Genomic DNA, 13999 nt, shown 5'->3' on the forward strand with positions numbered 1-13999 from the left:
TTCAACCAGCAAATATATAATGCAAATATTCCAAAATCTGAAAGAAATCCAAAATGCAAAACACCTGTAGTCTCAAACATTTCTGATAAGGAATACTCTTATAATACCAAAATATAATAGATATCTTCTATTTAATCTGAATACTGTCAAGGACGAAGGCTCTTGATTAATGAAGTAGGTTCCTGGGCTGGTAAACCTGGGCAACTTATACATCTAACCAGGTAACTTTCAAAGAATAAGCTTATGAAAATCTAACTTACTAAAATATGCAAGTGAAAGGTCTCTATATTGTGTAATAACTTATAAAATGGTGTAAACATGCATGCATCATCTTATTTAATTCTCACAACAAAGCTATGCAGACGATACAACTGTTATACCATTTTGTAGATGAGGAGATTGAGGTTTAGACCGATTAAGCAACTTGCTCAAGGTCATAAAGTAAAAGGTAGAGCAGAAATTGGAACCCAGCTCTGTCTGAATGTATAGCCTGAATCTTCAACCACCTCTCTTTTCTCATAAAACACACCAGTTCTCTGTATGTTTATTTTTTTTTTTTTATGTTTTGTCAAGATGGGGTCCTGCATTGTTGCCCAGGCTGGCCTTGAATTCCTGGCCTCCAGTTATCCTCCTACCTTGGCCTCTCAAATTCCTGGGATTACAGTCATGATGAAACACTGCACCCCCACTCCTCTGCTTTAAAATGACACTATATTGATAGTGTTATCAGCATGACATGCTGATATGGATGGAAAAAAGTGATCTACATACTTACTAACTAGGGGAAAATCCAGGTGATTTCAGTGAATAGTATGGAACATGTAGAGTATATGACACAGTAGAACTCTGGAGACTGAAAACAATGCTTATGTTCTAATTCCAAAAGGAATCGAGATTTTAACAGGATAACGGTGGTCACATCTAAAGGTTATTCAGGCTGGGCATGATGGTTTGCACCTGTAATCCCTGCACTTTGGGAGGCCAAGGTGGGAGGATCACGCCCAGGAGTTCAAGACTTTTTTTTTTTTTTTTTTTTTTTTGAGACAGAATCTTGCTCTGTCACCAGGCTGGAGTGCAGTGGCGCGATCTCCGCTCACTGCAACCTCCGCCTCCCGGGTTCAAGCGATTCTTCTTCCTCAGCCTCCCGAGTATCTGGGATTACAGGCATGAGCCAACATGCCCGGCCAGAGTTCAAGACTTTTCTGAGCAACACAGGGAGACCCCCATTTCTACAAAAAATAATTTTTTAAAAAAATTAGCCAGGTGTAGTAGCCCTTGCCTGTAGTCCTAGCTGCTCCGGAAGCTGAGGGGTTGAGGCTGCAGTGAGCCATGATTATGCCACTGCAGTCTAGCCTGGGCAACAGGGTGAGACCCTGTCTCAAAAAATAACAACAAATACTAAATAAAGGTCAAAGGGGCTCTTCCCAGACAGAGAGACAGGAAGAAGTCTAAAAGGACGTAAGAGGACGTCACAGGACTACTGCCTATCTGGCTCTCAGTGTGGGAACATCCACTCCACAAAAGCAGAGAGCATTTGCTTCCTGGTACAACTTCCTTCCTGCATTCGGCCACAGGTTCTTTTCGGGCACTAGGAAGATTGTCAGTTGGCTCGTTCATTCATTTATTGAACTAATATGTATAGGTGATACTTATAGGTGATAAAACAACATGAACAGATAAGGTCAATATTTATAGGCGATAAAACAACAACATGGACAGATGAGGTCCCTGCCCTCATAGAACATATGCTCTAGCAGGGAAAACATAATAAATAAGGTGTACGTATTATAATTTCAGGGAGTACATTATGTGAAGAAAAATATAGTGGAACAAGAGAACAGAGAGTGACAGGGGTGGTGATAATTTTAGATAGGGTACACAGAGAAGGCCCTTTTGAAGAGACAAATGACTCTTGGACAGAAACCTAAATAATATGACAAACCATAAAAATGATCTGGAGAGTATTCCAGACATAAGAAATTGCAAGTGCAAAGGCACTGAGAAAAGGCTTGCCTTGAAAAGAAAACTAAAATAGAAGAAATGAGGACTCTGACCAGGGGCAGTGGCTCACACCTGTAATCCCAGCACTTTGGGAGGCCAAGACAGGCAGATCACAAGGTCAGGAGATCGAGACCATCCTGGCTAACACGGTGAAACCCCGTCTCTACCAAAAATACAAAAAGTTAGCTGGGCTTAGTGGTGGGCACCTGTAGTCCCAGCTACTCGGGAGGCTGAGGCAGGAGAATCGCTGGAACCCGGGAGGCAGAGCGTGCAGTGAGCCGAGATCGCACCACTGCACTCCAGCCTGGGTGACACAGCGAGACTCCATCTCAAAAAAAAAAAAAAAAAAAAAAAAAAAAAAGAAATGAGGACTCTAATGTGTTTAGCTCGTACATTGTGTTGTCACTGGGTAGAAGTACTACTACGGTGACTCATTTCATCTCAATGGCTATTTGAGATATGTTCTGTCTATCTCATAGATGAAGAAGCTGCACAGGTGGTAACAGGTAGAGCCAGAGTTCAAACACAGGTTGGCCTGATATCAAAGCTTGTGCTTTTTCTGCTATATCACATTTATGCCACAGTCATAATAAAAATATTAATAACTATAAATAAATAAAAATTATTCCCCACATCCTCAAAAATCTGAAGCTCACCACTTCATTTTGGGTAGCTGCTCATCTCCCTCCTTGATGTGACCTCCTATTCTAATTGTGGCAAACAGATCCCAAAGTGCCAATTACTTCAATGTCATCAGTCTCTTTCCTGAGGATCTATAAAGCAATGTGCAACCAACTCCATCATGTAAGATCTGGGCATAGCATGCACTTGCACCAGATGCCTGAACAGGGTGGAGATCAACTGGGAATGTGCTTCCTTTAGCACTTTTAGGTAGGGCCATCTGAACACTCCCTTCCAAAGTTAAAGGCACCAAGAACAGCATTTTCCTTATTGCATTAGTTCTGCCCATTCACTGAGAAAATATGGGCAGCCTTGAATCTCATTTGCTAATCCCTGCTGGTATCACTGATGCTGACATTCTGCACCCAACTTTGTTGTACAGATTCAAAACTTGGAATAGGGTAGTCATTCTAGAGCAAACCAAAAGTGACAAAAAATTGTTTTCCTTAAAATTAAATTAGGCCAGGGACAGTGGGTTGTGCCTATAATCCCAGCACTTTGTGGGGGTCAAGGTGGGAGGATTACTTGAGAGCTGTAGTTGGAGACCAACCTGGGCAACACAGGGAGACAACATCTGGTTGTGTGTGCCTGTAGTGTATGCCTGTTGACCCAGACTGCAGTGAGCCACCACTGTGCCACTGCACTCCAGCCTGAACAAGAGTGAGCCCGTCTCAAAAAAACAAAACACAGAGACAGGATCTCACTCTCTTGCCGAGGCTGGAATGCAGTGGTGCAGGATCACAGCTCACTGTAATGTCAAACTTCTGGGCTCAAGTGACTCTTCCACCTCAGCCTCCCAAATAGCTAGGACTGCAGGCGCTCTCCACCATGTCTGGCTAATTTTTTAAAAAATTTTTTGTAGAGATGGGGTCTCACTATATTGCCCAGGTTGGTTTCAAACTCCTGGTCTCAAGCAATCCTCCTGCTTCAGTCTCCCAAAGTGCTGGAATCACAGGCGTGAGCTACTATGACAGACCTAAAGTAATTTTTTTTTTTTTTAAATAGGGTCTCGGCCAGGCGCAATGGCTCACGCCTGTAATCCCAGCACTTTGGGAGGCCGAGGCGAGTGGATCACGAGGTCAGGAGATCAAGACCATCCTGGCTAACATGGTGAAACCCCATCTCTACTAAAAATACAAAAAAGTAGCCGGGTGTGGTGGGGGGGCGCCTGTAGTCCCAGCTACTCGGGAGGCTGAGGCAGGAGAATGGCATGAACCCAGGAGGCAGAGCTGGCAGTGAGCCGAGATAGTGCCACTGCACTCCAGCCTGGGTGACAGAGTGAGACTCTGTCTCAATTAAAAAAAAAAAATTTTAAATTAAAATAAAAAGATAGGTCTCATTCTGTCGCCAGGATGGAGTACAGTGGTGCGATCATGGCTCACTGCAGCCTTGACCTCCCGGCCTCAATCAGTCCTCCCAACTCAGCCTCCTGAGTAATCGGGACTACAGACGCACAGTAGCATGCTTGACCAATTTTTGCTTTTTTGGGGTTTGTTTTTGTAGAGATGGTGTTTCACCATGTTGCTCAGGCTGGTCTCAAACTCCTGGACTCAAGTGATCCGCTCGCCTCAACCTCCCAAAATGTTGGGATTACAGGCTTTGCTGGGATTGGGCATGAGGCACTACACCTGGCCCTTTTCTATGGGAAGCAGTAGGGAATAGAAAGGTGATTAAAAATTAGACCATATGGGTTGGGTTATAGATAGATAGATAATTAGATAGACAAACAATCTGAAGCTTATTCAAATGTTTATGTATCAAGTTTTCTATGGATAAAGAAAAAAAAACAGTAAATTCTCACTCTTAAGTCCTAAATGATGTAAAATTTTAGCTATTTGACTCAAAAAGATAAAAATTTAAAAATAAAATTTGATAAAGTCTGCAGCAAAATTTGTCTTCTCTGTGGAAGAATGAAATCCATAAAATTAAACTTCATGTAGTGTCTGAGCGTAAAAGCTACAAATCAGCTAAACTTGTTGGAATGGGTTAAAATTCTCAAGATCAAACACATAAAGGAGAAGCCAGATCATTATAATACATTAGGAGCCCATTTAACTACTGTAGGATTTTCCCACTCCACATCCCCCAGGTTTAGTAAAGACTTTTCAAAAGCAAAGGTATGTGTAACTGTAGAAGAGTTCATGTTATAAGTACCGCAACTTAGTATTTCCTGAAGTCTGTGTGGTTGAATTTGCAAATGGAACATTTCATTACTGCAGGTTTTGCACAAAATTTTACGAAACAAACCTGCATTAAGTTAAAGCAGAACTTAAATAAATGCCTTTTCTGGATACTTCAGAAACAATTTCCATATATTTCCTATTACAGAATTCTTTTAATTTAGATACTTCTTCAACATACATGAGTAGAAGGGAAATTCCAGCTCAAAATCTAAAAGTAGAGGCGGGTGCGGTGGCTCACACCTGTAATCCCAGCACTTTAGGAGGCCGACGCAGGCGGATCACGAGGTCAGGAGATCGAGACCATCCTGGCCAACATGGTGAAACCCCGTCTCTACTAAAAATACAAAGATTAGCTGGGCATGGTGGCACGTGCCTGTAAATCCCAGCTACTCGGGAGGCTGAGGCAGAAGAATCGCTTGCATCTGGGAGTAGGAGGTTGCAGTGAGCAGAGATTGCGCCACTGCACTCCAGCCTGGCAACATAGTGAGACTCCGTCTCAAAAAAAAAAAAAAAAAAAAAAACTAAAAGAATGCAAAGTGTTCAAATAATTCCTCCATACCACATACCTCAATTTTCTAGCATAATTCTGAGTGATGCAGAGTGCCACACCTATCAGCAGAATGCTTATTTTAAAAATGTCCCTGATACTACCATGTACTTTTCCTCCTCCTGATTTTCAAATCATCCCAGTATTAACATCCATCCCTAAGGAATCTCACTAGTAGTTTCAGAAAAATGAATTTTATTTGTTTTACACACTGTGGGACAGACAACAAACAAGACCCCTTTTCCTCTGCCTCTTCGATGCTTCTCCTGGGCATGAAAACAGCCCGAACTGTGGCAACAGCTGGGGATCATTAAACTGACAGAAATAGCTTAGGAGACTCCAATGGTGTGTGAAGGGGGGAGGAGAGCCTGAGTATCAGATTAAAAAAAAATCAAAAGGGCAAAAGGAAAGGGGGGCAGGGCAGTGAAGCCTAAGGAGTGTATCACACCTAAATTTCCTTTACCACAGCCATGAAGATGCAGTGAAGCAAATGACAGGATACATGAATGCGGCCTAAATTGCTTAGCCTCCTACCTATTCCTAGATGGAAGGTTTAGTCAAACCTAAAAATGTGGGTCTCAATGAAGACAAGGTGGGGAAGAGTAGGGAGGAGAACTGCGGAATCTCACAGGCTAACTATGGGTCTGGAAGAATCACTTAGAGGAGGTTGCAATGATGGTAAAAATAAACTCTAAGATGGAGGAGGAGCAAGGGCTGTGAGAATACATCCCAAGCCCTAAGTGGACTCAGAGATTAACCTAGTCCTAAGGCATCTCCCTCAACTGGGAAGGACCAAATGCTACATGAAATGCACGTTCTTGTTCTTGCTAGAGCACAGCCATGCCTCCCCAGTGGTAGCTTTTCAACCTGGCAGGCCTTCGAAGGTCGGTGCAGGAATGAGCCATCTGCCTGGCCCACTGCCCGAGTGTGTTCAGCACATACCTGAATGCCCTAGAGTAGCTTTATTCAGATCACCCCAAGGGAGTGGGCTTGCAGATCCCGACTTACGCCTTTAAATCTGGTTAGTCCCAGGATCCTGGTGTACCTTCTTCATCCCCACACTTGTTAGGCTGTCTATTCAATATTATCATCAAGGCTTCTCCCACCAAGGCGTTTTCTTTATAACTAATCTTATAGGACTGCAGTTTCAGATTGTTCCCCACCTGCAAGCCTGAACAGGAAATGATTCGATTACGGATATTAAGACTGCAACTTTCTTTGGCAAGAGTGTTTTGTAACTATGAGATTGCATCAAGCTCGGCTGAACATTTTATTCAATGAATCTAATTATTTACTAAAGAAAGTTCCAGGCTGGTGACTGGTCTCAACAAAAAGCTACCACTATACTACCTTCTTCTTGAATAGCTTGCTTCTTTTCTTTATTGTTTTTTTCTTCCTTCCACTCTAGGAGGAAAACTTGCTTCTTTTCTAACCACAAATCTGGCAGGAAAATATGCTCATGCATATTTCCATACTAAGACATTTTTGTCTAAACAACTGTATTTGAATCTGGCTTTTTATAAGAAGTCCAAAAACCTTACAACGGTTGGCTCATTACGAACACTTTAAGTTCGTATTAAGAAGGGTACAGGGAGCCGGGTGCAGTGTGGCTCACGCCTCTAATCCTAGCACTTTGGGAGGCTGAGGCTGGTGGATCACCTGATCTCAGACAGCCTGGGCAACACGGCAAAACCCCATCTCTACAAAAAAATTAGCTGGGCATGGTGGCACTTGCCTGTGGTCCCAGCTACTTGGGGGACTAAGGCGGGAGGATCACTTGAGCCTAGGGGGTCAAGGCTGCAGTGGGCCAAGGTTGCATCACTGCAATCCAGCCTGGGTGACAAAGCGAGACCGTCTCAAAAAACAAAAACAAACAAAAGAGAAGGGTAGCAGGTGTACAAAAATAAATTCACTACACAAGAGACTAACAAAAGAGTGTAAACTTCATATATACTTGTGTGTGTTTGTGTGTGTATCACACAGTTCACTCTGAGGCTAAATAACATCTAAGGACAGGATATATGTTAACCACTATTGTGACTATAATCACCTCTCAGTGTATGCAGCCTTGGTGAGTACAGCCTTTACCACAGTATATCCCTTACCTAAAATTTTCAAATTAATGTCATAAATATTTATAAGTAATCACTTATTTTGTGTATGCGTTGGTACTAAGTATGACAGGAACTGAGAAGGAAAACACCACTATACATTTATATAATACTTTACAAAGCTACTTTCATACATATCTCATTTGACCCTATGAGCCAGAACTGCAGTCATTAGTCATTATACCCACTACTACACAATGAGAAGAACTAGTGTGCCAAGCTTAGAGCAACTTAGCCAAGTTCACCACTGGCAAGATCAAACCAAGAACTTTGGGTTCTTGACTACCAGACCACTACTGGGATATTAGCTGCCTACCACAAAAAGGCTTCTGCCCTCAAGGAATTAATCTCTGACACCTAATGCCTTGACTGGTGTTTCTCAGATGTACCAAGTTTCTTCTCAGAAAGAATCTCACTATCTCCTGGTCCAACATACACTGAATCTAATCAAGATATTTATAGAAAAAGGTTATTTATTAATATCACTGACAATGAACAGATGTGAGTTCCTTCTGGAGGCCAGAATCGTTAATGAGACTGAATAAAACTGAATTAGGACAGAGTGCTCAAAACGTATCTGTCACTTTGGGATAAATACCTCATATTTTGCTTATGGATATGATACTGCCCTCTAGTGCCAGGAAGCACAGTAACAATCAGCAATCTCAGTAGATTAACTCACCTAATGCATATGAACCACCTACCATGTATAAAAATGCTTTGCTAGACACCATGGAGAAAAAAAGAAGAAAGAAAAACTTAAACCTATCACACACATACAACCATCAAAACCACATAAGCCCCTTGAGGAATCTATAAATATAATAGAGAATATGAGAAATGAAAAACAAATCACTACAATCAGAGATAGCGTTACAAGTGCTTTAAGAGTTTGCAGATAATACATTACTAGAGTACAAAAGGGATTAGGTAAGCTTCACAGGGCAACAGCATATAAGCTATCTGAAGGCCTTCATAAACTAGAGATGAACAACATGAGCTAGGACTTGGAGGTAGGAAATCTACAAGGTTAAGGTCACAGCCAACACTCCCCAGTTTAGCTGGAGCATTACGTTTGTGAAAAAGAGTAACAGAAGGAAGGCTGACTAGGGTCAGACTGGGAAGGGTCTAGAACTGTGCTATCAGATATGGCAGCCACTAGCCACACATGCTATTTAAATTTAATTAAAATCAAATAAAATTAGCAGCACATGTCCCAGCTACTTGGGGAGGCTGACAGAATTGAGCCCAGAGTTTGAGTCCAGCCTGGGCGACACGGTGAGACCCCATCTCTCTCTTTTTTTTTTTAATTAAATTAAAAATTCAGCAGGGTGCAGTGGCTCATGCCTGTAATCCTCCCAGCTCTCTGAGAGGCCAAGGCGGGCGGATCAACTGAGGTCAGGAGTTCGAGACCAGCCTGGCTAACGTGGTGAAACCCTGTCTCTACCAAAAATACGAAAAATTAGCCAGGCACGGTGGCGGGCGCCTGTAATCCCAGCTACTCAGGAAGCTGAGGCAGGAGAATCACTTAAACCCTGGAGATGGAAGTTGCAGTGAGCCAAGATGGCGCCACTGCACTCCAGCCTGGGCAACAAGAGCAAAACTCCGTCTCAAAAAAAGTAATAATAATTCAGCTCCTCACTGCTTTAGCCACATTTCAAATCTCAATGGGTACATTTGGCTTGTGGCTAACATATTGTGTTATATCAATACCAATACTGATTGATGTTAGATCTTTCATAGATCTAACATCATTCATACTGTATCAGAGGTTGTATAAAATCATAAAACACCAACGTTTCATGATGGCTCAGTCCTGAAAAAAAATTCATGCAGATGTGATTGATGCCAAAGTCTATTAATAAGGAAAATAAAGCTATAAAAAAGAAAATATTAAGAATTTATAATAATAAAACACAAGACACAATCATTTTCACTGGATATCTTTGAGTATTACAAGGAAGAATGATCTTTGTCCCTCGAACACCTGCTTCAGCCCAAAAGCAGGGACATCAGATATTCTTAATACTTTTACCATTTGAGGCAAAATCTGTTTCTCTTGTGCAGTTTACAAAATGACAGCAATTAAAAAAATAATGTGTATCTGTAGAAGACATAATTTGAAATTTTTTTTTTTTTTTTATGGAGACGGAGTCTCGTTCTGTCACCCAGGCTGGAGTGCAGTGTCGTGAACATGGTTCACTGTAGCTTCTACCTCCTGGGTTCAAGCAATCCTCCAGCCTCAGCCTCCTGTGTAGCTGGGACCACAGGTGTACACCACCATGCCCAGCTAATTTTTTCATTTTTTTTTTTTGTAGAGACAGGGTCTCACTTTGAAGCCCAGCCTGGTCTCGAAATCCTGGGCTAAAGTGACCCTCCCAGACTCAGCCTCCCCAAGTGTTGGGATTACAGGCATGAGCCACTGCACCCAGCCCATAATTTGAGTCCTTTCAAGACTGAGTCAATATACAGAATTCTAAATGAAAGGTTCTAAGCACACTATAAAATCAGCAAAGTAGCCGGGCATGGTGGCTCACTCCTATAATCCCAGCACTCTGGGAAGCCAAGGCGAGTGGATCACTTGAGGTCAGGAGTTCAAGACCAGCCTGGCTAACATGGTGAAACCCTGTCTCTATTAAAAATTCAAAAATTAGCCAGGTGTGGTGGCGGGCACCTGTAATCCCTGCTACTCGAGAGGCTGAGGCAAGAGAATCGCTTGAAGGCAGAGGTTGCAGTGGGCAGAGATCGCGCCACTGCACTCCAGTCTGGGAGACAAAGCACGACTCTGTCGCAAAAAAAAAAAAAAAATCAGAAAAGTGTAGTTAATTGCTTAGGGTAGTTATCTAACATTACCATTCTGATCCTACTTATCACAAGCCTGAATCTCTATTGCCTATAGGTTTTTTTGCATGTAACACAGATATTTTTAATGATCAGATTGAAAATCTGGAACATTACAATCTTTTGAATTACAAAGTCAAAGGTAGCAGCCCAAGTCCTAAGCCACACTATCCCCCTGCCTCTCAAATAATCTTCCCTTTAATGTTGCCATGGTGTTTCTTTGACGTTAGTCCAGAACAGTTCTAGATATTCAAAGAAAAAGCAACTGCCTCTCAACCAATTCTTAAAACTATTCTCAGCTGGGCGCGATGGCTCACGCCTGTAATCCTAGCACTTTGGGAGGCCAAGGCCGGCGGATCATGAGGTCAGGAGATCAAGACCATCCTGGCTAATACGTGAAACCCTGTCTCTGCTAAAAATACAAAAAACTACCTGGGCATGGTGGTGGGTACCTGTAGTCCCAGCTACTCGGGAGGCTGAAGCAGGAGAATGGTATTAACCCAGGAGGCGGAGCTTGCAGTGAGCAGGGATCGCGCCACTGCACTCCAGCCTGGGCGACAGAGTGAGATTCCATCTCAAAAAAAAAAAAAAGAAAAGAAAAGAAGAAAAAAAATATTCTCTCTGCAAACTGGAGATAATCACTCCATCTCGTCTTCGATGTGTCCATTCATTGCTGACTCCACAGGCTCAAATCATCCTGTTAAAATTATTAAAATCCCAAAGAAATCTGGAAAACTCAAAAGAAATGTCTAAGTTTTTAGAAAAGTAGCATTTACATAATTATTATACGTTGTATATAAATTCTGATAGTAGATAATTAGGGTTTCCAAGATAGGAGAAGAAAATATTGACAATTCTCTTTTATTCATATTTGACAGGATTTGGATAAAGCTCCTATTGTCGTTTTTTTCATAACCTAGAACTCTTCTAAAAGAATTTTCCTCAAATTTAAAAGTGAACTTTCCTAAATAACTCAAATGTGTCCATTCTACTCCCAAAGGATTTTCTTTTCCTGCAGTATAAGACTATGAAAGAAGCCGAGCACGGTGGCTCACGACTGTAATCCCAGCACTTTGGGAGGATGAGGCGGGAGGATCGCTTAAGGCCAGGGGTTCAAGACCAGCATGGCCAAAATGGCAAAACCCCATCTCTACAAAAAATATAAAAATTAGCCGGGTGCAGTGGTGCACGCCTGTAGTCCTAGCTACTCAGGAGGCTGAGGCTGGAGAATCACTTGGGCCTAGGAGGTGGAGGTTGCAGTGAGCCATGACTGAGCCACTGTACTCCAGCCTGGGCCACAGGAGTGAAACCCTGTCTTAAAAAAAAAAAAAAAACAAACCAAGACTATGAAAGAAGGCTGTTCACATAGGCAAACTCTTTTAATATTGTTAAGACCAGTCCAAATTGTTCACCCTAAGCAAAACTAAGATGCAATACAAGTAAAAAGCCTTCCAAGTGTTATTTTATTTTAAATTATGATGTCTTAGTGTTATAAACCTTAAAGGGTTATCTATCTACTTTCAAGTATTCAACAGACAGAAGAAACTGAAATGATCATCAATAGCTCCCATTTGTATAGTACCTAAGGCCAAAGTGCATTTTATGGATAAAACATTGAATCTGACCCACATAAAGAGTAATTCCGCCTTATTAAAGAAAAGTTTTTTCTTCCCTTATTCCACAATCTAGGCTTGGCTATATGAGCTCTGCACGGTGGGGAAAAAAGGAGTAAGAAAGTGAAACATCCTAATCACTGTTCCACCAGGTCATGAAATGCACCCTACAGTACTATGTTCAGTTATCAATTTGTTGGGTGCTCAACAAACTTTAATACAAATCCTGGGAGAATAAACCACCCAAAGTCAAAGCTTGGATGGCTACAGAGAAATAGGACTGGGATAAAAGACAGCAGTTAAGTTTGAAAGGAAACAAAAGCATGCAAATCCCAAAGGCACAAATACTCGAACCTTCCCGCAAACTGTGATAATGGGTCAGGCACACTGCTGAGTAATAGCTGTCCTTTCTCGGCTTCAGGACAATCCACGAGAGTGGCAGAATCCTGCAGGTGGACTGATGAATCTTGGTCTTCTCCTCCAGCATGCTGGAGGAGATGCGAGTCTCCACAGGCCAATGCTGCAATAAACCACTCTTCCTTCCCTCTCTCCTTAAAGAGGCCATTTATTATTTGCCGAAGATCTGATTAGCCCTGCTCTTTAAGTTAAAGTGGGCACTTCATTCTACAGTGCAAAGGGTTGCAAGAACAGTTAGATCCCAAGTTTACTTAGGGAGTGGGGCATTAAAAGCAGTGACAGCAGAAGGTCAGAATCAGTAACTCTACTGGCAAAACATTTCTTCCCGTCAGCACTGGGCCTAGACACAGACACCTCCCTCTTCTATCCAAATGCCAAAAAGCAGGACTGAGATGATTTCAATGTGTAGAGCTGGAAGAGGAGAGGGTTCCCTTAGAGAAAATGCTCATAGCAACCAACCAACCTCATTCACCCAAAATAGTAAACAGTTGGTTTCTCTGCTCAGAACCAAAAGGCTTCTGCCAGACAAGCAGTATCACATGACTAGGTTCCCTCTTCTCTCTCTTGCCCTCCCTCCCTTCTTGTACAAAGCCTGCACCCAAAGTGGAACAAGGAGCTATAACACAACACTATTTTACTGGACACATTCATCTTTAAAATGTTTGAAGATAAAAGATACCAAAAAGCAGAGGGGGGAGGTACCAAAGGAAAAACTCAGGAAGAATTTACTTTGAAAAAAGTCCTATCACAGTACTGATGTGGGAACCATAAACGTAATGGTTAACTGGCAAGTGTACTCAATGAATGAAAAAACAAATGGACACTTCTCACCAATTTGTAAACACTTTGCTGACAAAATAGTTAAAAGAAGATACAGTTCAATATATATTTGACCTTTCCTTTAGAAAGACAATATAGGCTCTTAAGATGCTGGCTAGAGTCAGAGATAATATATTGGCACGATAGTGACAACCCACCAAAATTTGGGATTCAAACCCTTATCTTGTTGACCTCAGCTTACCTCACCATTTGATTTTACTCCTTGTATGTCACAGTCCCATCATTCAAATCATTAGGAAGGAAATCAGGACAGCTACACTAACAGACAACTGAAAAATCTACCCAGCTAATTATGAAAACAAAGGCCACCATGACACTGGCATTTCCACCTAAACAGAAGGGGGAAGATATTAAGGCTGACAGCACAGCTGGAACCAGATGTGCCACCATATTCTTCTTCCTACAAGGTTCCTCACACTTGAAAGCTAAGCGAGGCATGCAGTATAGAGACACAAAAATGAAAACCTCTATGCTGATCAATCTGTTCCACTAGGAAACTAGGTAAAGTATAAGAATCAAAAGTGTCACAATCATCTGTCATGACCTCTACTCACAGGGCCAACAGGGGCACTTTGAGAGTAAAATCACTGATGCTCGTCCATCCCTTGCACTGTAAGCTGCTCAATAAATATTTATAAAGTGGAAAGAAAAGGAAAAGGAAAATGAAAGAGGAAAAATTTACATGAGAAATCCTTAATTTAAGCAACAATTTTTCCAGCAAGAGCATGTGGAGATTGTTACTTGGCTACTGTCAGAATACGAATA

General features: G+C 41.9%; 1 protein-coding gene across 16 annotated transcripts in view; it reads right to left on the reverse strand.

Annotated features, from left to right (window-relative positions):
* MRTFA (myocardin related transcription factor A) overlaps window positions 1–13999 on the reverse strand; it is a 224572-nt gene that overhangs the window by 69443 nt on the left and 141130 nt on the right. The window contains exon 1 of one of the 16 annotated variants that reach the window (XM_054675838.2): window positions 12332–12621. The exons of 12 other annotated variants lie outside the window; for them this stretch is intronic. In XM_054675838.2, coding sequence (XP_054531813.1) covers window positions 12332–12542 — 211 coding nt within the window. In that variant the 5' untranslated portion in view covers window positions 12543–12621. Of the gene's footprint in view, window positions 1–635; window positions 836–12331; window positions 12622–13999 lie in introns of those variants that run through there. 3 more of the 16 variants (XM_016939224.4, XM_054675839.2, XM_063807878.1) reach the window with 3 other exon arrangements.

The sequence above is a fragment of the Pan troglodytes genome, chromosome 23, assembly GCF_028858775.2.
Source record: "Pan troglodytes isolate AG18354 chromosome 23, NHGRI_mPanTro3-v2.0_pri, whole genome shotgun sequence".
Lineage (NCBI taxonomy): Eukaryota > Metazoa > Chordata > Mammalia > Primates > Hominidae > Pan > Pan troglodytes.